The sequence below is a fragment of the Penicillium longicatenatum genome (assembly GCF_028827895.1).
Source record: "Penicillium longicatenatum strain IBT 33135 chromosome Unknown contig_6_segment0_segment0, whole genome shotgun sequence".
Taxonomy (NCBI): Eukaryota; Fungi; Ascomycota; class Eurotiomycetes; order Eurotiales; family Aspergillaceae; genus Penicillium; species Penicillium longicatenatum.
In genome coordinates, this window is record NW_026643123.1 from 5,553,803 (window position 1) to 5,578,975 (window position 25,173).

A 25,173-nucleotide genomic window follows, 5' to 3' on the forward strand; every position below is an offset into this window, starting at 1 on the left:
GACTACCGACGAGCAGAACAAGAGGATCCAAAGATCATTCGAGCGTGGTTTAACACCGTTCAAACTATTATCCAGCAATACGGCATCCTATCCGACGATATCTACAACTTTGTTGAGACTGGCTTCGCGATGGGCCTTTGTGCGACCCATAAAGTGATCACCCGAGCAGAATACTACGGTCGGAGATCTGTTCTACAGCAAGGAGATCGTGAGTGGGTAATTGCGATCGAGTCAATTAACGCTTCGGGGTGGGCGCTTCCACCAACGCTTATCTTTAAAGGTAAGCTATACAACCAGGCGTGGTTTAAAGACCTTCCTCAGGACTGGCGCTTCGAGGTTAGTCAGAACGGGTGGACAACCGACGAGGTAGGCCTTCGGTGGCTTCAAAAGCAGTTTATTCCGTCAACAAATCATCGTACGCGTGGAATATATCGATTTCTAGTCCTCGACGGCCACGGGAGTCATCTTACGCCAGAATTCGACCAAATCTGCACAGAACATAAGATTATACCGGTCTGTATGCCAGCACATTCCTCGCATCTTCTACAGCCCCTCGATATCGGATGCTTTGCGGTGTTAAAGCGCTCATACGGTAATTTAAACACCCAAAAGATGCGGCTCGGTATCAACCATATCGACAAGCTTGACTTCCTCGCAGCTTACCCACAAGCTCGCAGCGACACATTCAAAGCAGACACAATCATCAATAGCTTCAAAGCAGCAGGATTAGTACCACTTAATCCCGAATCAGTGCTATTAAAGCTCAATATCCAGCTTCGAACGCCTACACCTCCCGGAAGCCGTGGTAGTCAATCAAGCGCTTTTAACCCACATACGCCGGCAAACGTTCACAATCTTTATAAACAAGCATCCTCAATCAAAGCTTTCCTTAAGCGACGCTCAAAAAGCCCACCATCACCCTCGCACACTGCATTAAACCAGCTTATTAAAGGCTGTCAAATGGCGATGGAACGAGGTATCTTCCTTGAGGATGAAAACCACAAGAACTTGAGGAAGCCCATGATATATCTACACAAGCGACACAAGCACTAGAAGTGCTTCATGCGCAGGATACACAAGCACCTAGTACGCGGCGCCCACCAAGGTGCTCTAAATGCTGGCAGATCGGACATAAGAGGAATACATGTAAAGCTTCAGATTAAATGAATATAATAGTGTTGTGGTTGATAAATTCAATGAAAAGTGTAAGATAAGTGGGTTGGGTGGCCGCTCGCTTACACTGGCCACTCGCTTACCGACTACGTTAACACTAACGGGATTTGTCAGCAATAATTGGGTTGCTATAATGGATGGGTATTCAGTCTCTATGACAACTGTTACTTTAATTACCAAGCGAGAGAAGACAACGAATGTCAATTCAACCACGTTGAGTCTTCAATTATAGTAAACCTCATCAGATGTACACTGCCCAAAGTAAATCAAGACCCGAAGTATACACATCAGTCATCGACCAATATTCTGCCCCCAATATAATTAATTACTCGTCAACAGCCCAGCGCTGGGTGAACTTGCGGAAACTCTTTCCGAAGAAGTAAGTCACGAAGCCAAAGCTGGTCAAAATCCCGAGTACAATAGCGCAGATGTTCAACGCCCCGTCATAACCAGACTTTCGAACAAAGGCAGTGGTGCCAAAAGAGATGCCGAAGCTGATGAAACCTCTGCCGGCACACAGAGCGACCATTGCAACGTGACCACGCTGAGGATAGCAGTCCATGGTATAGACGAACCCAAGGACGACGACACTGACGAAACTGTAGAACAGGGCATTCATGGGAATGACGACGCCTGTCCACGCCCAGTCCTCCGGGTACTGGCACGAGCGACCGTAGATGACACATGAGACGATTGCAACCGCAGAAGGTAGAATAGCGGGAATGAGTCGATACTCAGGCTGAACAAGTTAGTCAGTTTTGCTTCCCTTGCGTATAGAAATGAAGAAAGAAGTACACACCTCGCTAACGCCGTTGTTGCGCTTTGTGAGATATTTCAGAACAATGTCACTGCCATATCCGGCAATAGGCTGTACAACAAACGCAACGACCGCCTGGCCACCCATGACAAACCCAAGGTAATTTGGGTTGAAGCTGTAAGGAGGTGACATCAGGACTTGGGCGAAGACGGCGGTCATCAGAATATATGTGCCCAAGAGTGCACCACTGCACAGAACGAGCCAGAAAACTGCAGGAAACAGGGTAAGTCGACCCAGATGATACCAAAACTTGGGGATTTCTTTCCACTGGGGCTTGACCGCTCCCCATGGCTTGAGGTCATTGAAGAATGATCTCTTTTTGAAGTTAACGAAGTCTAAGTTGCGCCTCTGGGAAACAGTCAACTTGGCGGAATCATCGCTCCCACCGACTGAGAGAAACAAGAATAGACTGTCAGCAAAGCCAGATCAGTGAGGATCGAGGAAGATCTTACAAAAGCTGTCCAGTGGTCGATCGTACTTGGTCTCAACCACAAATAGGATGGAAAGCAAGAACGTGAACCCGGTGATGATAGCAAAAATACCATACCACCAGCGCCACCCAATACTGTTGCTGATATATGAGCTAGCAATAATGAAGAGTGCTGTTCCCAGTGTCTGCAGGGAGCAGAACCACGCGATGCGATTGCCACGCTGGTGCAGGAAGAATGTTTCCTATTTGACTGGTCAGAATTACACCACATAGACCGGAATGAGGATTGCGCACCTCTGCAATAAGTACACACAATGCCTCGCTTTGCCCGGCTGCCAGTGCCATGAAGTCGCGGCCACCAATGTGAGAGCTCAGACCACCCGAGTAAGAGCACCAAATAGCTGATACAATCAGGATCACATTGGAAGCCAGATAAACAGGGCGGCGACCGATGGCGTCTGCAATTGGCATGGCAATGAGATTGCCTAACCCCATGTAAAAAGCTGGCCAAGTGACTAGATCATCGACGTGGGGATCGTTGTTATAGACTTCGTTCAATTGGGGTATCAATATGCCGATTCCACTGGCTAGCAAATTACCAGTCATAGCGTCTGTGGATCATTGACTGTTAGCTGGATAGGCTCGACGAGATGAATCGCGGATTGTGGAAGAGGACGGTCACGTACAGAGGGCAACGATGACAAGGATCAGCCATTTGTGCCACTCGGGTAGATTAAGGGGATCTAGCCATAGTCAGATGAAGTCCATAGTCATCCCAATTTTTTTTCTTACATACCGTTAGGATCCGCTGTTGGTCGCGGGATCAGAATGATCTCTCCATCCTCAATCAAATTGACGGTTCCGGTGATGCGAGGCTCGGGCTTGAGATTGGTTCTCGGGTCGACGAACTCGATGAAGCCATTCTGGGCTTTGTCGTCGGCCATGTTGGAAAATAAATTCGGAGAATGAAGATGTACACAAATATTGACACAAATGTCTCCCTTGATTGTCATTGCTCCATCCTGGTGGGATCTAGAGCCTGATATACTCGTCCACGAGTGTGTATAAAGTGCGGGGGTTAGCCACCGGAATTTAGCGTCGGGGGGCAAATTGATCCCCGGCTGGCGGATAATGTGGGGGACAGACAAATCTTCTTTTTTTTCTAGTCCTTCCGCGGATCCGATTTAGTCAATCCTTCTTTATCGGATCCATCAAAATTATCATTACCATCACGTCTTGTCCTGGTCGCCTTCTATTGTGGTCACATCATGACTAGTCATCCATTCGCCCGGAGAACTCCACGTAGCTGCACGGAATGTGCTCGGAGAAAGACCAAATGTGATCATGCATATCCCTGTGGTGCTTGTACAAGACGAGGACAAGCTGGAGCATGCATCCCCCCAGATTTTAGCCCCCAGTCAATGACCCAGTGAGTTGATCCGATGCACTCGCCATCCGGGGCCCCAATCTGACCATGATTAATAGCTCGGACCAGGTCGATTCTGACAAATTGACACTCCAGCACCGGATAGCCATGCTAGAAGCTCGGCTTGGCGAATCGAGTTCATCACAGCCATCAAACCAAGCGGGCACCAATCTGGAGGGTCTTTTGGTTATGCTCGAGTCTCTCTCGCATGGGAAACCCCCTGCCCCCACCGACCTATCCGAGAAGACGACTATTGCTCCACTCTATAAACCCGGAAGGCCGGTCTTTCTCATGCTCATCCCTGATCGGACTTCCAGTCAGCAGATCGTGAACTTCGCTCTAACGAATTTGAGCTGGATTCACTGTGCGATCAGGACAAAAGTATTCCAACACGAACATGAGGCTTTCTGGCAATCCATCGAAAAGGGCAATGATACTGCCTCCGCAAATGATCATGGCTGGCTATCCGTTTACTTTAGTCTCTTGACTGTCAGTCTCCCTTTTCAATCTTTCGTATCTTGTCGACGATGGCTAACATTATTCAAGGTGGGGTTGCTATACATGGACCCGGAAGAGCGACCAATCCTACACCGTCTCAATGGTTTCGAGGAAAATGCCGGCCAGTCAGACATGGAAAGTGAGCGGGGCTGGCATATCGCTCGGATGTGGTACGAAGCCGCAATCAAAGAGCTTGAGGCTTCGAATCCATTGACCAAGGCAGACTTGAAGACAGTCCAAACAGTAGCAATATTGACTTTGGCTCACAGTCATTTTGGTCAAATGGAACAAGAGTATCTGCTCTTAGGTTTGGCAACGAATACTGCCAGAGCTCTGGACATGCACCTGCTGGCCTCCGAGGACCACTTTTCACAGAGATTGGCATCGCAGCCAAATTGGGCTACTCTAGAGAATCGTCAGTTGGGGCGTCGCTTGTGGTGGACCCTGGTAATTTGCGACTGGTAAGTATTCAAATTGAAAGGGTGTAGCATCATTATCCTAACACACAAAAGGCTAGGGATGTTTACGCGACCATCGTCTATTTCACCCTCAAGCTTCAACACGGCATTGTCACCGCAGCCATGTGACAATGATGACCTCCTTATGGAAAATGTAATGCTTGAAACCACAGATATACCGGCACTTCGGTATCATCTCGCCATGTCAAAACTCGCCAGTGTCATTTACATCAATGTAAAGGCTCCACGTGATCTTAACACAGATAAATTCACCGTGGTCCTTAAGCACGTAGAGACAATCGAAAAATCAATGGCCCGCCGAACGATCACCCTATCAACCAACACTCCCAGCTGGGTTGCAGCGCAGGAGCACCTCATTGGACACACGATTCAATTGCTCTCGGTGACCATAGCGCGAGCTTCCTTGGTTCTTTGGCTCTTGGGCCGTCCAAATACGGAGCCAATTATCGAACGCGGATTGAAGAGTGCGCTGAAAATTCTACACATGCGCCAACAGCCGGTCCCACGCTTGTATCAGTGTCATTGGTACGTTTTATAACTCTTGGAGGTTTACGGGAAAGTATGGCTTACCCTTGGCATGATTTGTAGGATTATTTCAGCCGCTACATTAGCTGCGGGAGTCTATCTAGCCGTCCATCTGATTTGTTTCAAAGAGGCAACAGTTTCAACACAAGTCACCGAGCGTCGAAGGTTGATCCGTTACTGCATCAGTGCTATTCAGTACCCCAACGCAAGCACGCCATTGGCAATTCAAGGGTCACAGATGCTCGAAATCCTTTTGCAAATAGAACTGCATAGCCCCAGCGTTGCCTCGACCGACAGGTCCACTGTGATCAATCTGTTGAAGATGGCTTTCCAGAATGAAGGGCCTTCAATTGATCCCATTAATGAATATGGCACCATGATGCCTACTGCTCTTGACTCTTCCGCAGATGAGCTTGGCCTTCTTTGGCCAACTATGATGGGTGATTTCAGCTTGGATGAGCTGCTTCCGAATATGGATTGGGGGAATATGGATGGTCAGTGGGCAGGGATGAATTTTGATTAAATGATTTATGGTTTTTGAGAATAACCTCAATGTATATGAATGATTTTGGCTCCAAAGACGCCATATTCTTTTCTTCTCGGATTTGTGTATATTCTAGAGCGATTCTGGACTAATATGCAAAATAAAATGGAAGCACGCAGAGAGAAAATCATGCAAAACGTCGTCTCCGGCTTTGCTGCTATCCCCAAGGATGGATCATTAGTAAGGCTTGACACCCGCAAGCTGCAGCAGGCGATCAGTCAGAATAGGCCTCTCGAGGGGCTCATCTCTTTCCAGAGGATCAACCTTCCCGTCAACCATAGCCTTTCCATGACCGTGAATATTGCAATGAGGCCAATGAGTGGTGGTCTCCCAACGCCCGAAGAGCTCAGCCTTCTTCTTCAGGTCTTCGGGAGTGGCATGAGAAGCAGGAGTGTAGCAGGCGTAGATGATGGTCCGGATCTCATCGCTCTCGGGGAATTTGGCGTAGTGCATAGAGCGCGAATCCCAAAGAATCAAGTCACCGGGCTCAGCACAGACTTTGATGAGCTTGCATCCTTGCTCTTCATACCACTTGACGTGGTGCTCCTTGAACGGGTAGAAGTCGTAGTGCTTTGCTCCAATACCTTGAGTGCGGTCAGGAGGGTTGAGACTGAAGAAACGATCGAAAAGCTTAGAAGATCCCTCCATTAGGAGCAGACCACCATCCTTGGGGCCAGCCTCGCTAAGGTTGATAATACCCTGCACACAAGACAAGCCCTTTCGCTCGGGGGCCTGATCAACATGAGGCCACGGAGACCACTCGACATCAGTGCGGCCCGGTAGAGTGATGTTGATGGTGTCGAAAGACACCAGCAACTCATCGGTTCCCCAAATCTTGGCGAAGGCGTCAATAATCCCAGGTTCCCTGTAATTGGTGTTAACTTCTTGAAGATGCATGTATGGATATAAAGGGGGATTAGTGCTTACATTCTCGCGTCCCAGACATATTTCTCATGTGCGGCACAGTAGTTCAGGTACATGCCAGCCTTGAAGCTCTGGGGCAAGTTCTTCGCAGTCCAGGTGCTGCGATCATTGATATCGAAATCCGTGTCGAAGGATTGCAACCAGTCAAGAGCCTTCGTGCGGTACTTCAGTGCCTTCTCGCGAGAGATGACATTTTTCAGGACGACATATCCTTTGCTGTAAAAATCGTCGCGCCAATCACCGTAAGAGGTGGTAGCGTTCTGGTCGAGGATACCGGGTGCCATCGTGGGTTAAAGAAAATATAGTTGATGAAGGTTGAGTTTGATAGTAGAGTGGGTTCTCGAATTCCTTCTCGGTGAAAATTGAAGACTTGTTGATGACTGGTACTGAATGAAAATGGTCGGTCTTAAATAAGGAGTAGAGGCCTTCAATTCCAACAAAGTAGACTGGGTGCCCCTCGGGGTGGACGGCCGAACGAGCCCGGTGATCGACGGCGGGGAGAGAGTTTTCGGGCGAATGCCGAGAAAATTTGCGAATTTTTGCTATAACATGTCATGACCTGAACTAAGATCCCCCAGTTTTCTCCTCCCCCACACGGAGTCCCGGTGGGGGAGGCGATTGGGTTGGGCTTGGCACGGGGCATCCCCGATGAAAAGTGTATAACATCACCAATGGCAGTGTTTCTTAGACAGGAACTTGAGTGAAAGTTGCGAAGCCAGTCATTTTCCTATTCTTTCACTTTTTATCATTGTCAAAATGCCACCTCCCGCCCAAGTCGCCAACCTCGAAATCAAGCCGCCTGCTGTTGGTCACAATGGCTATCAAGGCTTCAATCCTCATACCGAAACCCTTCCCAAGGGGTGGAACGGCTTCAATTCTCGCGCTCTCAGCGAAGATTTGATGGTGCAACATGATGTGGCCATCCGTGTCCGCGATGGTTGCACTCTCTATTGCGACATCTATCGACCGGTCACCGAAGAGAAGGTCCCCGCCATTGTCGCATGGAGTCCTTTCGGCAAGAAGCACAATGGAATCAACATGATGAAAAAGGTTCGCTGGGGAGTTGGTGTGCCTAATGGCTGTTTGAGTGGTCTGGAACGTTTTGAAGGACCTGATCCAGCCGAGTACTGCCCTAAGGGATTCGCCATTGTCAACGTCGATGCTCGTGGTGCTGGCGACTCCGATGGGTCAATCGTGATTATGGGTACTCAGGAGGGAGAAGACGGCCACGACGTTATCGAAGCCTTGGCGAAGATGGATTGGTGCAATGGTAACCTGGGACTCGCCGGCAACAGTCACCTCGGAATCGTACAATGGTTTATTGCCGCCACCCAGCCTCCATCCTTGAAGGCCATCGCACCTTGGGAGGCATGTGGCGACCTCTACCGTGAGCAGTTCGTTCGCGGAGGAGCATGGGACAACGGTCTCTTCGATCTTATTACCCGTGAGACAATTCGAGGTCGGCACGGTCTCGAAGATTTCAAGGAGATGTTCCGCCGCAGTCAGACTATCAACCCATATTGGGCGGATAAGCGCGCCGAGATCAGCAAAATTCAGATCCCAACCTATGTCGTGGCTTCTTATTCCAGCTTCGTCCACACCATGGGCTCTGTTCGTGGCTGGTTGGATGTTAACACTGAGAATAAATGGCTTCGGTGGGACCCTTACCAGGAGTGGTATGATTTGTGGGTTGAAAAAGAATCTCGGGATGAACTTGCATCTTTCTTTTCAAAGTTCCTCAAGGGAGAGGACAATGGGTGGGAGAAGACTCCTCGGGTGCGGATGGCATCGCTGAATTACGGGAACACGGCACCCGAATACCCAATTTTGGTCGAAGACTTCCCTTTGCCCAACACCGAATATCGGGAGCTCTTCTTCACGGAGGACCACACTCTTGCTTCTCAAACGCCTTTGAGACAAGCAACCCTGTCTTACAACTCTGAGAGCGGAAGTGACCCTGTTGATTTTGTCGGTTTCACCCACAAGTTCTCGCAGAAGACTCGCTTGATGGGATTACCCAAGGCAGTTCTTCACATGTCTTGTGATGATCTGGATGACATGATCGTCTACGTCCTTATTCGCAAGCTCGATAAGAATGGCAAAGAGATGATCAATGTTAATATTCCCCTCTCGGCTGCGCCATATTCGAATGTTGATGATATTCCTCGGGACGAGTACAGCAACCTCACCATCTACTATGGCCCCACCGGTATCCTCAGAGCATCTCATCGCCAGATTGATCGCTCGCGCTCCATTCACAACCAATACCCATTCCACACTCATTCTGAAGTGCAGAAGATTCCTCCTGGAACCATTGTGGAGCTCGAGATCGGGCTGTGGGCTATGGGTATCGACTTTGAAGCGGGTGAATCCTTGCGGGTACAAGTCAGTGGTGAGTATCCTTTGATCCAGGAGACAAAGTACGCCAAGGTGGAACTGGAGGTTCGAAACAAGGGTACTCATAAGCTCCATGTGGGTGGGAAATACCCATCTCGCATCGTTCTTCCCTTTGTATAAACGGGGTGAAGTTGTACTCGTGCTTGGCTTTGCTTCCATTTGTACCGCTAGTGAGGAACATAGATGAAATAACATTTCGAAGCACATAGTTTTACGTATATGCTGCATAGTCAGCTCTTCCCAAACCTAGTCCCTGTCAATCAGTGTGCTTCTATAGGTATATCAGTCTTACGAAGAAAGACTACAGTATCACTGAAAGTCTTGCTCGGTTTATTAGCTTTGGGGTTTTTTTAGTTAGATTGTCTCGGTCCGAGGCGTGGCATGTTTAATGCACTACAGAGTTTACGTGGACGGATTCATGTGATTTAGAAGAGTGTTCCGAATCCCTAGGAAACACCAACTGGTGTGTTCTGAATTCAGGTTTAAACAAGAATCTCAGAAATTACTGCAAAAGTTCAAATGTAGAAAACTATATTGACGACACCATCGAACTGCGTTGTTCTTTTCTATTGAGACATATTCAAATTTGACTTCATCCGCTCGCTGTTTCCCATTTCCCGAATGTGAACTGTGTGTTACACATATTTGTTAGCTCCCAGTCCTCGGCTCCAATCTCAACTGGAGTACCCTCATCCTCCACATCTCCTACGAGCCCCGCCACAAACATAGCACTCATAATGTGATCGTCAGTAGCATGGGCTTCACGAAATTTCGGTATCTTCATCAGCATAGTCAGACTTTTTCTGAGCAGCGGTCCTGATGCTTTGGTCATGGCATCTTCGACCTCTTGACGGAAATCCAACGCCCAGTCTCCAGGCGGTGTTGGCATAGCAAAATTATCCGCATACCGAAGCAGCGGCCACCATACATTGCGGTAGAGATTGTGAACAGTACCGCCCGAGCCAATGAATAAGACCTTTTCACGACGGAGTGGTCGCAGGGCCGCTCCGACTCGCAGGTGATAATATGGATCAAAGCGAGCGTTCATGCTGATGACTGTCGTAGGTGGACAGCCCTCCGGGAAGGTTCGAATGAGGATCAAATATACATCGTGGATCCAATCAAAGTTGGGATTGGCCGAGGCATTAAATCCAGATTTTCGGAGGGTTGATATAACACGCTCACACATTGGGAGATCTGGAATCAATTCGTAATCGACATATTTGCTAGGATGGACGCCGCCAATTGGTGCCTTCTTGGGTTTCGGGCTGGTAGCGACTTGAATGTCATCGCCCACAGCAGCCCAGTGTGCACCCTGAATGGATTGTCAATTATACTCTAAGGCGACAAGTCAAGACCTCGGAGTTAGGGCTCAGCGTACCATAATCACAACATGCTCAATTCCATTTCGGCGAGCCGCTGCTCCACACTCGGCCCAATAATCTGCCGAGTCTGACTGCTCGCCTAGCATTGCCGTGGATCCATGAGAAAAGAAATGGACGGGGGCCAGACCGCCTGCCATAGTTTCTATGTATTGCCAAAAACTGTTAAAAGTGCATGACGATAGTATTCGGTGACCCCGGCCACTCAAATACTTTCTACGGGATGTGGACTCCGGGTCTCCGGAAGAGGTGGGGGAGTGCCAAGCTCTCCCCCCATACTCCCCGTCTTCGCGTTTGCGGGGAAACGCATCAACGACATCTTCCCACCCTGGAGAAGGCCGTATATTTGCTCTCCCAACCACCCCTCCACTCCTCCGCGGACCGATCATGCCAGGTTGATTACCCCCTCTTGATTCCGCGTAAATGCTCAATGGCTGGCCCGCACCGTCGAACGGGCACGCCGCCTAACCTGAAGCGCGTCAAAGCCGGAAAAGACTCGGACGCTGAGTACTGGTGTGACAAGTGCAATCGGTCCTTTGAGCGTTCAGATCACTACGCTCGTCATATGCATTCTCGTGAGTGCTCAAGCTCTTGCATGGAAATGCGACCCTATACTGACCCACTCTTTAGACGAAGATCTGCGACCCTATCGCTGTCCCCTTTGTCCTAAGGCGTTCAACCGGGGGTATGGACAAAGCTCATGACCCCCTGCTCCGTCAAGATACCAAAGCTAATGAAGAGCCACAGGGACCTTTTGTATCGACACAAGCAGGCCCATCTACGCAAAGGGGCTTCCCGGACTAGGCGTGCTAGTCGCGCATGCCAAGCATGTGTTCGGAGCAAATCCAAGTGCATAGACCAGAAGCCCTGTCAACGCTGCTTGAGTCGGGGTGAGCCTTGCTTGCCATCAGTGAAAGATGCCAAGAATGCCTCTCACTGGAATCAAACCCCTGAGATTATTTCCACCCCAAATCCTCCTCCGGCCATTTCCAACGAAAATGACGGGAATTTTGGTGTCTCATCCCCGTCAGCCATGGTGGAGCCACCACAGTCCTCTGAATCCCATCAACAGTCCATGGTAGATGAGGTGACAGCAGGTTCAGCCTCACCGCTGGGACCCGCGCTTACAGTTGATTGCTTGGCGTCTACCTATGCAAATGGCTTTTCTTTTACTGATGCGTTCTTACTTCCACCCGCGACAGGCGAGCTGGATGGTGGGTGCTTTGAGCTGGACCTCGACACCCTTCAGGCGTTGATGCAGCCTATTCCAAATGACGTGCAACCGTCTGTCCCAACTGAAGGAAGCGGGCCGACTCATGCTAGTCCAGCCTCTTCGCGGTTTGAGTTTTTCAAGAGATCCCCTTGGCTATGGGCGCCAGTGCATGTCGACAATGCATATGCCGGACAGGAGAGTTTGCGGGTCAATGAAAAGGCCGTTGACTCGATGTTGCGGAGAAGTCAGCAGTGCTTCTTTACCGGGAAATTCACCCCGACAGTACTTGATTCCAGTTGTCGGGACCGAATACTGTTCATGATCTACAATACTCCACATTCCAGCGTCCCATTGCAGGCATTTCCCTCGGAGTCTTATCTGGATCGCATGGTTCAGGTCTATTTTGGTTGGCAAAGCCTAGAACCAGCAAGCTGGATTCATGCCCCGTCATTCTCCGTTACTGAGTGTCACACCGAGCTCTTGGCTATTATCATTGGCGCTGGGGCTTCGTCGATATCAATCGATAGCGTATGCAGAATGGGCTACGCTTTGCAAGAGCGATCACGTCTTTCACTCTCGGCATCGGTTAGTGCCTGATTTTGCAATCGAATAACCGACTCAATTCGGGTAATAATGTTTCTCCAGATTGAAAAAGATAATAGCCGGGTCCGAGGCCTCCAGACTATCCAAGCATATTTGCTTTGGGTCTCAGTTAGCCTGTGGAGTGGATTTAAGCGTAACATGGAAGTTGCCGAGACATTTCTATCTGCGCCTGTGACTGTATGATGCTGAGAATCCAAAGGAGGTTTCACAGCTAACTCTTGAAATAGATGCTTCGTCGCTACGGTTGCTTCTCACGCACATTATATGCTCAGTCTATTTACCCCCGCCTGGAGGATGACCCTCATACCACTGAAGCAAAGTGGCGTGCATGGGTCAAACAAGAATCACTGAAAAGGTTTGTCTTTGTCGACATTTCACCAATGGGATGTCGCTGACCAGCAAAAAAAATAGAACGGCTATTTTCGCCGTGCTAACTGACCTTCGGTGCTCGATGGCATACCTGAAGCCTCCCAACTGCTCGGTCACGGAGCTTTCATGCCCACTTCCTCTTGCTCGAGATATATGGCTAGCACCCTCAGCAACTGCTTGGAAGGACGCCATGCTCTCTTATGGAATAAATCTTGACGAACGTCCCTCGTGGCTCGCGATTGCCCAGAACCCATCCGTGCTTGACAACCTGCCCATTTATTACGATAAGCCTCTTATTGCTCAGGTAGCAATGCACGGCTTCTGGTCTCAGGTTTGGGCGTATCAAGAGTCTCAACGTTTTTTCCGAGCTAGTGGCCAACTTTCCATCCAAGCGACAACCATCCTATGGCTATCCTGCCAACATGAAGATCTGGCCAAACGCATAGGAATCGCACAACAAGCCCTCTCAACCCAGGGGCCTGATCCTTCACGTATCCAGATGGTGGCAGAGTTCTGCTTGATGGCCCTCAACGTGTCCCCTCGAGAGTTACAACGGTTCGCAGGAAGACTTGGGGAAGAGGAGGCTGCTACTACCCATCATCTCCTGCGGGAGTGGATGGTCGGGCCGGAATTCAAGACCGCCGTTTGGCATGCGGGTCAGATTCTGCGAATTGCCAGGTCCGCACCTGCAGCTCCAACTACGAGAGTTCTCGGCAGTCGTGGTTTATCAAGCAAGTCTCACATTGTGGGCGTACGGTCTCTTTTCAATAAGCATGACTAGGCTCGGGTCCCCTCAATTATTCCCGACGGCCTACCAAGGAGAGGCCTGTCAAGTTCTTCTAGATGGTCCCAGCAGCCCGGATACCACAGCGTTTGTCATGTTTGGTAAAGGAAACCCGGGGATATCAGTGGGACCTGACCGGCTCTTTTGTCCATTGACTGACATCCGAACTGTTATGACGGCGGCTTGCGATGCGTATAGGGACAACTTCAACCCAGAGACGGAGACTTTCCCCCCTCTACTTGAAGGAATGATGAATTTGATGACGGATCTGGGAAATATTGACACGGCTTCTTTCTGAATTCCGTTGCTATTGGAGCGAATATAGACGACTGTATGAATAGTGAAGCTTAACCAGGTTTACTTCCAACCTTTTATAGAACCCCCTTCGGTACCTAATTAACGCAACATGATGAAATCTTTCACCAAATCAGAAGGCTTTTGTGATTCGGGCGAACTCTCGACCAGGAGCTATTTGTAGAATATCATCTCCAGCTCACTAGATTCCCATAGATGCGGGGAGGTAGTAACAAGTCTGTTGGACCCAAAAACATTTCTCCTTGCCTCCCTAGAAACTTTGCTGGGGAGTATTTTGATTCGGCATCGTTCCACCAAAAGTAGGCTATTTGCCGTACCATGGATGGAAATTTGGGACAACTCGACATTCATCTCGGTCTCCGCGGTTGTCCGCTGCAGTAGTTTGAGGGCTGCATCCGGAAATCTCATCATCCCCCACCCGCTTCCGAAGTCTTTGCTAAGCGGCATTCTCGGCTCTCCCACTGATTGACGATATTAAATCATCGAAACTATTCATTTTCAGTGTATTCTTCTTGCTCAGGATTGAACGTTCTATCAGTACGGATACGCCAGTATGGTTAACACTCACGAGGCAGAGCGCCTACACATTTTGATTGCTGGGGCTGGGATTGGAGGCTTGTTGGCCGCGATCGCCCTTAGACAAGCTGGCCATGTTGTACATGTACGTCATCGAGACCTTTGGGCAGCTCTGCATAGAGCTAATCATGTAATTTGAAGGTATTTGAATCATCTCGCTTTGCGGTCGAGCTCGGTGCCGCAATTCATCTCCCTCCAAACGTGAACGGACTTTTGCGGCGAATGGGTATCCAGCCAGAGGAGTTTCGGTGCAACGATGCGGAATTTGTAAGCAATGTTTTGGTTGAAAATCATCAAAGTTATGGGACTAAACAGCATAGGTATCCGTTTTTGACGCTCAGGGAAACGTTGTGAGCTCAAAGGACGTTCGCAACTTGCGAGAGATCTATCCATTTGTAAGTAGCATGCCTACAACTTATCTATAGAAATTAGCTAATGAAAACCACCAGCCCTGGCAATTGAGTCATCGAATCGATCTCCATGAAGCGTTGAAAGCAAAGGCTACTTCAATCCACGGCCCTGGCATTCCAGTCACCATTCACCTACGAAGCAAGGTCATTGACTGCGATCCTGCTTGCCCTTCGCTGACCCTAGCCGATGGAAGCCAGGTGCAAGGAGATCTTCTCATTGGTGCTGACGGTGTTCATGTATGTCACTCGCTGAAAAGATATCCTTACGGTCGCGAAGAACTTCTAACAAATGATCGTTTCATTTAGTCTGTACTTCGTAAGATTGTCGCTCAAGAAGACATCGCGGCAGAACCCTCTGGCGGAAGTGCCTTTCGGTTTCTTATCCCAATCTCAAAGATCAAAGCGAATCCAGAGACCGCAGCCCTTGTTCAGAAGCATGGAGAGCTTCAATTCTGGGATGGTCAGTATCGTCGCCTCGTGATTTATCCTTGCCGGTCAGTCAAATTGCATTTCTGTTTTGAAAGTCCCCATTGCTCACACAAAGCAGGAATAATACGGAACTCAACTTTGTGTGCTTACACCCTGATACCGAGAGCGAGGGTACAACTGAAGGTAGATTCAATACCTAGCATTGTGGGATTCCATATTACTCACACAAGTTCAATTACAGGATGGAACATTACCGGATCCCAGGAGAACCTCCTCAGAGTGTTCGACGGGTTTTCTCCAGCCATGAAAGCTCTTCTTGCGATGGCTGACCCTGACTCTATCAAGCTTTGGAGGCTCCTGGATCGCAAGGCTCTCGGAACTTGGATCAATGGCAAGAGTTGTCTCATTGGAGATGCGGCACATCCATTCCTTCCACGTTAGTGACCCTATCACCCAGAGATAAAATTTCGTGGGGAGTGGAACAAAGTGCTAATAGCTGAAACTCGAACAGATCAAGGCCAGGGTGGTGCCCAAGCAATCGAAGATGTGAGTCCCAAATTTTTCGAGAATTTTCCTGCTTTGCCAATGCTAAATCCAAGCAGGGAGTCGCACTGGGTGCATTACTCCCCAAAGGTACTACTCGAGATGATATTCCTGGTCGACTCGAGCTGTACATGAAGTGTCGCTACGAAAGAGCAACCATGGTTCAGAATTTTTCCCGTCAAGCAGCGTTTAAAATCAGTGCCAAGGACGCCGTTGGAGGTACATCAACCGATCGTGAGTGCACCTGAAATATCAATGATGCGACTCAGATTCTCACGGTTTATTGTAGCTCTTGAATTTATGCGGATTAACTTCGGACATGATGCGCACGACTTTGCGGCTAACGTGCTTCGCAAAGACCAGGGTATTCTGCCCCATCCAGATCTGTATTCTCTCGAGCGTGAAACTTACCACTTTTCCTGCAGTGAGTCGGACCCCGAAGCCAAATACATTGTGTACTCTGTTTGGTCCCTCGACACCTTTGATTTTGGGCACCCGTGGTTCTCACGGTATTCTTGGATCGCCCGCAAAGAGACTACTGGAGATTGAATTCCGCGCTCGTCGAAACTACCTTGAAACCTTCCTTCCAAGAATGGATTCACGTATTGCCTCGCCTGGCGGTTGGAGCAAGGCTTCCTGGGTTGTTAGGCGCATTCAACCCGAGGAGTGGAAGGGACACGGTGAAATCACCGTTGTAGGCCTGTGCATCTTCAACACACTTCTTTCACCCGATCAGAAGGAGCCCAAAGAATTCAACCCGGTCATCTTTTGTGATAATGCCGACTTCGTGATTGCGGCACGCGAAGAGCTCAATCTTCCTATTCTACTCGTTGATCTAAAGGAAAGGTTCATTGATACTCGGTACCAAATGAAACTCGAGCGGTCAGGCCATACTGTTATGGAGATTCAGGCGAACCTTGCAGCTGATCATCGTAATGGCGTGTCTGGTAATGAAACCAGTGGAGAATCATGGGTCTCTATGACTCTTCTGAAGCCGGAAGTCGTTGAAGCAGTACTTCCTTGTCTGGCCAATGTGATTGGACGGCTACAGAGTCTCGACATGAAGAACCCAATGATCACGCAATCAAACCTCACATTCTGAAGATACAGAAGCAATTATTGGATCATTCACCGGGAGAACATACATAGCACCATATTAGTTGTTCATCTCATAGATCAACCCCAATGTATCTAGATTTTCTTGTCTTGTCTTGCGAGACTGTCTCATTCAAGACACGGTCCACTTCTTCCATCATTTATCCTGCAAAAATCGAACATAGCAAACTCCAAAATTCAAACATGCTGCATTATCCAGAGAAATGAACCCTGACATCAGTTCTATCGCCTAATAGTGATCTTGGTCAAATCAGTCTTCTGGGGGGTTTTTTGACTTAATTTGAACACCGAGTCCTTAGACATTATGACTATTTCAAGGAAAGCAAGACAAAGTGGGATGCTCTGATAGTGAAGTTAAAAATTCATAGCGAAATTCTCTACAGGCAAAAATCATTGGTCTATCCTAGCCTGATCAAGGAGACAAAAATTCCGAAATAGCGCAGTTCGTCTCTTAGTGGGGTGTCGCATCATCAAAGTCGATATCGTCTACCTTGGTCACTGCATCCACGTTGCAACCATACGCTTTCCCAACTTTGAAGGCTATCTCCTGCGCGAATCGCGCCACCTCTGGACTTCCTCCATGCCTAACAATGCCTCGGGTATGCCACATGGCCTGTTGCGGAGAACCCGAGCAAATCAATGCTGCAGTGGTACACATCTGAGTCTCCACGGGATTCAAAATAGTGTTCTCGCTCAGCCATAACTCATAGATAGTTTCCAGATTGAGAAGGTCTGTGAGACGTTTATTAGTGAGAATGAGGTCGTTTTCTTGTAGCAACAGAAACATACATAAATCCGGTTGGTACTTGAAGTTCTTTTCTCTGTTTGCTTGCGCAGCTGCAGGTGTCCAGAGAATGTCAAAGTGTTGACGACCTCGAGCACGTCTCTCTGCCTGTGACTCCCCATTCTTCAAAGCCTCGGTACTTTGAACATGTTAGTTTCAATGTACGTGTTGGACTCGATCGGTGGGAAAGACAAACCGTGGGCCATAATGATCAATCTGCTCCTCCTTTAGGGTAGAAAACAGGGGCAATAATGCTTGCAAAGATTTAGGCACCCCGTACAGGATGCTCGTTTTCAGGATTGCCTCTTTCAGTCTCCTTTGTATATGTTTCTCCTCGTCAAGGCTGGTGCCCCTTGTCGCAATCTGATAGAGCTCGGTCACGTCAGGACCAGCGCCTGCAGCTGCCATCGCAGTGGCCTATACCCAATATCTTCTTGTCAGCTATTGATCTTCAGCAATCTGCCTATGTTGCCTCATACGTACAGCGACGAGGTACCATTGGTCTTTTGTGTCGGCACTCCCCCCACTTGAGCTCGGAGTTCCTCAAGGAGTTGTAATGGTGCCATAATATTGAATATATCCGAGGCGCTGAATAAAGGTAGTGAAACAAGTCTCAGGACTTCCGATGGTTCTTCGGTTGATGATAAATGCCTTGATCATTCTTTCCGTAGAAGTCCTTCCGGTCCCCGCCCCCACCGGGCCATCGGTTCTAGGCCTTTATGGTATGGACCCGCTAGATGCCGTTGTCCGAATATTTATTCCCATAACACAGGGCACTATAGCAGTTTGTTTATACGTCAAATCTGCTACACGGACTACGGCTTCTTCATTTTTGTGTTTTATCAACCTCGCTTGATTATCATGAGCGCTCAGCCCCTTCCTACGATCCGCCGACTTGTCACTGGCCATGATGGACAGGGCAATGCCATTATCTGGAAAGACGATGAAATCAAGGCATCCCAAGCACAGCATGGACCGTTTCTGACCCGAATTTGGTCATCCTCCGAACTGCCTCCTGATGTCAATACTGCCGACGACCTTGGCTTAGTCGATACTGGACTGGCCAACAACGGTACAATCTGCCGCATTGTCGATTTCCCCCCAAAGTCCGTGGGAATGGTTCACCGATCAATCACTCTTGATTACATCTATGTGTTGGAGGGGGAAGTCACATTGACTCTTGATGATGGTTCAAAGACCAAGGTTCAAAAAGGCGATATTGTGGTGCAGCAAGGAACAATGCACGGATGGGACAACGAGACAAACAACTGGTCACGACTGCTGTGTGTCTTGATTGCTGCGAAGCCTCCAATTGTTTCGGGGAAAATATTAAAGGCGGAGGTTCCCTTCCAGATTTAGGAGGACATTGAAGATGGTCGGTTGTTATAAAAGATTTTTGTCACTTGAATTTTGCCTCGTCATTAGGAGGGCCTCTGAAATTCAATAGAGGTTTAAGTCATAAATAACTATAAGATGGGCAAAGCTTCAAAGCTTTTTTTCAACGACTAAATTAAACGCCGATTGTAAGACAATATTCTACTGCCTTCCAAGGGGGTTCTCCTTAAATGGGTAACCAACTGATGCGGACTCAAAATAAGCCAAATCAATTCTAAACAATTTTCCCATCCCGCATAGCTGGAAAACACTCTAGTCATACTTCAGGCTTGCCTCCGTTGTTTTATCTCCGAGCCATCAGTCCGTGTAGTTCAGAAACCCCACCCGGAAGCGACGCGGGGAAACTGTGGAGAACCAATTGAAGCCGGAGGAGTCAACGGCCGAAGCATACTGATTCCGAAATTCATTGCAATGTGTGTGCCGTTGTTCTAAGATATAAGAAGAGTAAACGAATTACTTTTATTCTCTGTAATCAGATCAGAAACCTTCATTGCCTTGAAATTCTATCAATCAAGATGTCTCACCAAATTGGCGGCATCGACGTTGCTTTTACGCCGTCGAACCGCAAATTTCACAACTACTGGACTGATTTCCGGCCCTCGACAAAAGTAATTCTTCCTGAAGGATGGCAGCGAGAGCCAGGTTTTCGTGCATTGAGCGAGCCTATCATCTGGGAAAAAGACATTCCTATCGCCATGCGGGATGGAACGATTCTCCGTGGTGATGTTTTCCGTCCTTTAGCTAAGGATAATGTTCCTTTGCCTGCACTTCTCCCTTGGAGCCCGTATGGAAAAACAGGAAGTGGTTGGTTTCTCTCGAACGGAAATTGGAAGAGACAAAAATTGACAATTTTTCAAGGCCACCATCAGACAACCAGCTTTACCTGGCTGGGTGTACCTAAGAGCTCTTTGAGTGGCCTGGAAAAGTTCGAGGCACCCGATCCAGCTGAATGGTGTCCACGTGGATACATTGTTGTCAATGTGGACGCGCGGGGATGCTTTGATTCTGAAGGCGACATTTTCATCTTCGGCACCCAGGAGGGTCGTGATGGTCATGACACCATTGAGTGGATCGCAGAGCAGCCTTGGTGCGATGGAAATGTGGCCTTGGTAGGAAATTCCTGGCTAGCTATGACTCAGTGGTAGGTTGTTCAAGGCTTATATGATAAATTATCTTCGAGTTAACAAAGAGTTAGGTTGATCGCAGCAGAAAAGCCACCACATCTGAAGGCGATTGCTCCATGGGAAGGAATCGGTGATTTCTATCGTGAGAGTATCTGCCGTGGCGGCATTCCCAACTCGATGTTCTGGGACCTCCTTCTGAAAGAGTTCAATGGAAAGACTCAACGCGAGGATATTGTGGCTATGATTGAGAAGTACCCGCTCATAAACGCATACTGGGAAGACAAGAGACCCCGACTGCAGGACATCAAGATCCCGATGTATATCCTGGCGAGCTACTCAACCGGATTGCATACTGAGGGATCTATCCGTGCATGGAAGTATGCTGGATCGGATGAGAAATGGTTTGGTTTTTTCAATCCTTCTAATGTTCCAATATGTGACTAACACTTCCGCTGTCAGGCTACGAATTCATCCTACTCAGGAATGGTTTGACATTTACCAGCCATTTGCGAATGATGACCTTCAACGCTTTTTGGATCACTTCCTTCTTGGAAAAAACAATGGCTGGGAGGTAACACCCAAGGTCCGTCTCTCTTTATTGAGATACAACAAGGCCCCGATCAGCTTCCGCGCAGAAGACCGTTACCCTCCTTCCCGGATGGAATACAAGACTTTCTACCTTAACGCCGCCAAGGAGAACGGAATGGTTGCAGGATCTTTACAACCTGAGGCTCCCTCTGAGATCGTCACCACCTCATACCAATCTGATATGTGGGAAGACGATGGGGCTTACTTCGCGCTCAAATTCACGGAACAAACCGAGTTGATTGGCAGCTCTCAGGTATGCAAAATTGTACCTTGAAGAAGATTTTGACAATGACTAAGAATTCACAGGTCAAACTATACATGTCATGCGCTGATCTCGACGATATGGATGTATACGTGATTATTCGAAAGCTCGATCGCTCCGGAAAGCCACTGCTCAACTACAATATTCCCTTTGAGTACCAGAAGCCTGGAACTACCCCCGACATGATTGACGATGAAAACATTTACAAGTATGTCGGGCCAAGTGGCCGGCTTCGCGCTTCTAAGCGAGCTGCCACAACTGAAGAACCTGACATGCTTGAGAGCAGGAAGGAGAATCAAGAGCCTACAGAGCTTTTCTTCCCGCATGACAAGTCAGAAAAGGTTCCTCCTGGTCAGGTCGTGGAACTCAGGATTCCCATCTGGGCTGGTGGTATTGTTTTCGATGAAGGAGAATCGCTGAGATTGGAGATCAAGGGCCATGACCCTATTTTGCCTGAATATCCAGCCTTGATCAAGGGACCAAAGAATTTGAACAAGGGTCAACATGTCGTGCATACTGGTGGTGAGTCCTTGTCTACGTTGACAGTTCCACTGACCAAGGTGTGAAACGGAAATTCCAGTATGATGAAACGCAAAACGGAAGATCAATGGGATGAATGGGTGAGATTCCTCTTGGTTTGGTATAACCTGTATTCAAGAATATATTTTTATTTCTGCTGTAATACTAACAGTTTTCCCTTCCGCTGTCATTTAATACCTTCATTTGCTCGCTCTATTTCACGCATATTATTACTAGAGGCTCCCAGGAGTCTTTGATTCCCAGATTTTAGAGAAGCGTTCACAGGAACGTCCATCTCGATCCTGGAAGCAAACAGGGGCTAGAGCGTTAGTCGGCCTCCGGAGCCACATAGATCGTCAAACCAGCGTATCTCTAATAGATAGCACTCTCGTGCCCTGCTTGTTCTTTCAAATATTCAGTGAACGGATACTGGACTACTTCGAGAAATCCATCTAAGCAAGTAACAGAGACCGCTCATAGCTGTTGCGGCAGGTGCCATCTGGCACGGATCAACTGTCTTGCACTGTCAATCTATCTCAATGTGGGTGAAAGAGCAACTTTGCAAGGTGGAAATACGATCCATTTACTTGTTGTAATCTAACCTCATGAAGCTTCAAGGATTTATCGTCTAACCATTTCAGCTTGAAAGTTTTTGAAAATTATGGAAATTGATAGACTCAATATAAAGAATATAAGTCTATAGAAAGACCTTATAAAGGCCTTATAAGAAGCTACGGTTGTTAAATTATGAAGTTGTAATTCATCACCTCTACTATGGAGTTTTAAGGTGGCCCACTCGCTTACCAAATACGTTAGCCGGGAATAACGTTAGTCAGCGGACCGCATCTTGCGTGTGCGGAGAGGAATAAACAGACTGTTACACCGAAGAGAACACGCCATTGGTTGACGACAAAACGTCTGGTTACGTGATCAGAGACAACCAGGGTGTCAGGTGACAGAACATCGACACCTAGACGCCTGACGATTCTGCTAGAGAGATTGTCACCCACCGCCTTCTCGGACAAACGATTTTCCTACAAAGTCCTATTCTCGGTAACCAATTGTTTATCCCTTCCAGGAGGATCCCTTCCAGGAGGCTGAGCCTTAACTAATATCTAGTCGTGACTTGTTCAACATTAGCTTGAAAGACCCAAAACGTAGCCGTTGAAACCAACGCCACTCTACAGTTATTGTTGATGCTCAAAATCACCTGGGTTCATTCAACGTCGTGACCCTATACAGTAAGAAAGCAGCAACAATAGGAAAATAAACAAAACCGAGGAACAAAAATAGACAGGCAATGGACAGCAAATTAAATAGCATAGAGCTCCTTGATCTTATGTTTCGTTTTCGATCCACCTCGGACCACGATTGGTGCTGGCTGGGGAGTAATCCGTGTCAGTGCACACAATCTTCACTGCGATATCGTGAGCTGTGAGGCAGAACGTCCCATCTGCTGGGAGTGCATATATGACATCTCTCTAGTTCCACCACGTCCACCATCAGACACCCGATAGGTAGCTTTGTAGTCTGGCTAATGTTCGTTCTTTCAATGGAATACGCAAGACACTTTGGTGTGGATTCGAAAGTCGAACTTTCTTCCATCTCGAGGTGGATATGCAAAGGGCCAGCCAGGAAGAACGGCGACGAGGCCGTCGGAGTTATGACGCCGGTAAACGGGTCACGGGGCGCTAGAACACAGCTACTAAATACTTTAAAATCCTTAGACAGTTCTGCAGTTGAGACCGCTGTTTCCACGGTTCCGGAGCCTGGAGAGACACCAGAAAGCGACACCGCTCCCGTAGTGATTTCGACCGGATCTTGTACAGCGCTTATTGTCGACGCCGAGACCAATATAGGAAGTAACGTACTTTCATTCGGGTGGGGATGAGCACCCATTTGACCTTTGTCTCGAGCGCTGATAGACTGTCGAGCGTGGTCCACAAGGATTTCATTGAATCGATGCCGTATTACCAACTCTCTTGGATAGTTTGACGTCCGACAGCCCTCTCACCGCAATAGAATGCGTGTGCCATGGAGGCGTAGAACGAACAGAAATGTGTGTTGATGAGCATGGTAGTGAGTGTTGACGTGAGTGTTGACGTGAGCGTTGACGTGAGTGTCGACGTGAGTGTCGACGGGAGTGTTGATGGTGAGCGACGATGGTGAGTGACGACGGTGAGTGACGACGGTGAGACGGTGAGTGACGATGGTGAGCGAACGTTAACCGTCCTTGAAGTTGATGGTGGTGGTTCATGTGAAGACCACTGCCTCCTGTTGATCACCGAGCGGTGAGAGGGGTCTGGAGGTTGAACTGCCACCTCACCCCCTACACAGTCTTTACCTGTTAGATGCACTTGCACACATTATGGCGCGATGGGAGTTCTGCAAAGAAGGGCAGTGAAGTGACGAGCGAACGGTTGGTTAGTGAACGATCATTTGAGGAGTGAGCCAACAGTTGAGTGGTGGTTAGACACTTCACCGGTGAGCAGTTGACCAGTGAATGAACAGTTGAGTGATGAACGAACAGTTGAGTGGTGAACGAACAGTTGAGTGGTAGATAGACACTTCACCGGTGAGCAGTTGGCCAGTGAATGAACAGTGGACTGGTAGATGAACAGCGGAGTCGTGAATAGATAGTTAAGTCGCGAATAGACAGTTGACCAGTGAGCAGTTGACGTGAATGAACAGTTGAGTAGTGAACAGACCTACCCACGGAATAACTAGCCGTGGTGATGGTGAATCACTCGGTGAGATTGCACTACAGGATGAGGACATCCTAACCGAGCATGTCGCCAGTCCTTGGATGCCGACACTAGGTCACTGCCTTTGCATCAAGTATTGACTCTGGAGATGTGCTTTGGTGGAACTAATCATTGGCTTTTCGCTTCCAAAGATTTTTGCCCCGGCTACTACTGTTAAGGTAAGGTTGTTGACTAGGCAAGGTTCAAGATGTCACATGTAATTCAACTGTAGAATAGACAGAGACTAATCCTTGAGGAATCAACTAATTCCTCAAGTGTGCTGGATATATACATGATGGGGTAGAACCCGGATTAAGCGAGTCATGCAGGTGCATTTCGGGGGTAGATCGGGCATGATTAGGTAGCGTCTCGGCCTATCCTGGTATCATGCCCTATAACGAGGTTACGCCGTAACAACTACAGCCGTTTTTGCTAGCCGTCGCCCGCATCGCTGCTTCGCTGTCATGAAAGCGATATGTGCAACCTCGGTCTAGGGACGAGTAGGTACGTCTACAGGAATACACAACACATAACCATCCCGCAAAATCCTCTTTCAAGAACATATTCTGCATAGACCGCTACTTCGAGGTTGATTGTAAGGGCAAGACTCGATTCACAGGCCGAAATCTACTATACACAATACGTCACAAACAGGTCATGAAGAAGCCGCGAGAACCGGGCCATTCAGCATAGAAGGGCACTAGTAGCTGTGTTTTCCGGGTTGAAGTGACCCGCGCTCTGAGAAAAGCTCGATTGGGCCAGGAGACATTGCCAACGGAACCGAGCCGGTGGGTGGTTAGGGTG

At 48.4% G+C, this 25,173-nt stretch overlaps 10 protein-coding genes across 10 annotated transcripts; 6 read left to right on the forward strand and 4 right to left on the reverse strand.

Moving 5' to 3' along the window:
* Positions 1–1,498: 1,498 nt before the first annotated feature.
* Positions 1,499–3,364, reverse strand: N7484_010275 (MFS general substrate transporter; the record flags this gene model as incomplete). The annotated part of the gene is made up of 6 exons (XM_057120662.1): positions 1,499–1,912; positions 1,973–2,379; positions 2,443–2,662; positions 2,715–3,031; positions 3,107–3,163; positions 3,217–3,364. 6 exons carry the CDS (start codon positions 3,362–3,364, stop codon positions 1,499–1,501), a joined length of 1,563 nt encoding a protein of 520 aa, XP_056970217.1.
* Positions 3,365–3,841: 477 nt separating this feature from the next.
* On the forward strand, positions 3,842–5,871 carry N7484_010276 (fungal specific transcription factor domain-containing protein; the record flags this gene model as incomplete). Its single annotated transcript, XM_057120663.1, has 5 exons — positions 3,842–3,849; positions 3,906–4,335; positions 4,393–4,805; positions 4,857–5,348; positions 5,412–5,871. 5 exons carry the CDS (start codon positions 3,842–3,844, stop codon positions 5,869–5,871), a joined length of 1,803 nt encoding a protein of 600 aa, XP_056970218.1.
* A 198-nt stretch (positions 5,872–6,069) lies between these two features.
* N7484_010277 (uncharacterized protein) lies at positions 6,070–7,100 on the reverse strand (the record flags this gene model as incomplete). Its single annotated transcript, XM_057120664.1, has 2 exons — positions 6,070–6,757; positions 6,820–7,100. 2 exons carry the CDS (start codon positions 7,098–7,100, stop codon positions 6,070–6,072), a joined length of 969 nt encoding a protein of 322 aa, XP_056970219.1.
* A 472-nt stretch (positions 7,101–7,572) lies between these two features.
* On the forward strand, positions 7,573–9,333 carry N7484_010278 (CocE/NonD family hydrolase; the record flags this gene model as incomplete). Its single annotated transcript, XM_057120665.1, has 1 exon — positions 7,573–9,333. The coding sequence occupies one exon, from the start codon at positions 7,573–7,575 to the stop codon at positions 9,331–9,333; it is 1,761 nt and encodes a 586-aa protein (XP_056970220.1).
* Positions 9,334–9,805: 472 nt separating this feature from the next.
* On the reverse strand, positions 9,806–10,735 carry N7484_010279 (DODA-type extradiol aromatic ring-opening family dioxygenase; the record flags this gene model as incomplete). Its single annotated transcript, XM_057120666.1, has 2 exons — positions 9,806–10,528; positions 10,595–10,735. The coding sequence occupies 2 exons, from the start codon at positions 10,733–10,735 to the stop codon at positions 9,806–9,808; spliced, it is 864 nt and encodes a 287-aa protein (XP_056970221.1).
* Positions 10,736–11,025: 290 nt separating this feature from the next.
* N7484_010280 (uncharacterized protein) lies at positions 11,026–13,561 on the forward strand (the record flags this gene model as incomplete). Its single annotated transcript, XM_057120667.1, has 6 exons — positions 11,026–11,170; positions 11,226–11,280; positions 11,343–12,393; positions 12,454–12,588; positions 12,639–12,766; positions 12,823–13,561. The coding sequence occupies 6 exons, from the start codon at positions 11,026–11,028 to the stop codon at positions 13,559–13,561; spliced, it is 2,253 nt and encodes a 750-aa protein (XP_056970222.1).
* An 871-nt stretch (positions 13,562–14,432) lies between these two features.
* Positions 14,433–16,939, forward strand: N7484_010281 (FAD/NAD(P)-binding domain-containing protein; the record flags this gene model as incomplete). Its single annotated transcript, XM_057120668.1, has 11 exons — positions 14,433–14,540; positions 14,597–14,722; positions 14,776–14,850; positions 14,905–15,102; positions 15,172–15,359; positions 15,413–15,477; positions 15,536–15,730; positions 15,806–15,840; positions 15,897–16,071; positions 16,127–16,201; positions 16,263–16,939. The coding sequence occupies 11 exons, from the start codon at positions 14,433–14,435 to the stop codon at positions 16,937–16,939; spliced, it is 1,917 nt and encodes a 638-aa protein (XP_056970223.1).
* Positions 16,940–17,404: 465 nt separating this feature from the next.
* On the reverse strand, positions 17,405–18,303 carry N7484_010282 (uncharacterized protein; the record flags this gene model as incomplete). The annotated part of the gene is made up of 4 exons (XM_057120669.1): positions 17,405–17,685; positions 17,743–17,876; positions 17,934–18,154; positions 18,217–18,303. 4 exons carry the CDS (start codon positions 18,301–18,303, stop codon positions 17,405–17,407), a joined length of 723 nt encoding a protein of 240 aa, XP_056970224.1.
* A 295-nt stretch (positions 18,304–18,598) lies between these two features.
* Positions 18,599–19,096, forward strand: N7484_010283 (cupin domain-containing protein; the record flags this gene model as incomplete). Its single annotated transcript, XM_057120670.1, has 1 exon — positions 18,599–19,096. The coding sequence occupies one exon, from the start codon at positions 18,599–18,601 to the stop codon at positions 19,094–19,096; it is 498 nt and encodes a 165-aa protein (XP_056970225.1).
* A 551-nt stretch (positions 19,097–19,647) lies between these two features.
* On the forward strand, positions 19,648–21,672 carry N7484_010284 (CocE/NonD family hydrolase; the record flags this gene model as incomplete). Its single annotated transcript, XM_057120671.1, has 5 exons — positions 19,648–19,936; positions 19,991–20,273; positions 20,328–20,657; positions 20,716–21,097; positions 21,151–21,672. 5 exons carry the CDS (start codon positions 19,648–19,650, stop codon positions 21,670–21,672), a joined length of 1,806 nt encoding a protein of 601 aa, XP_056970226.1.
* Positions 21,673–25,173: the final 3,501 nt, after the last annotated feature.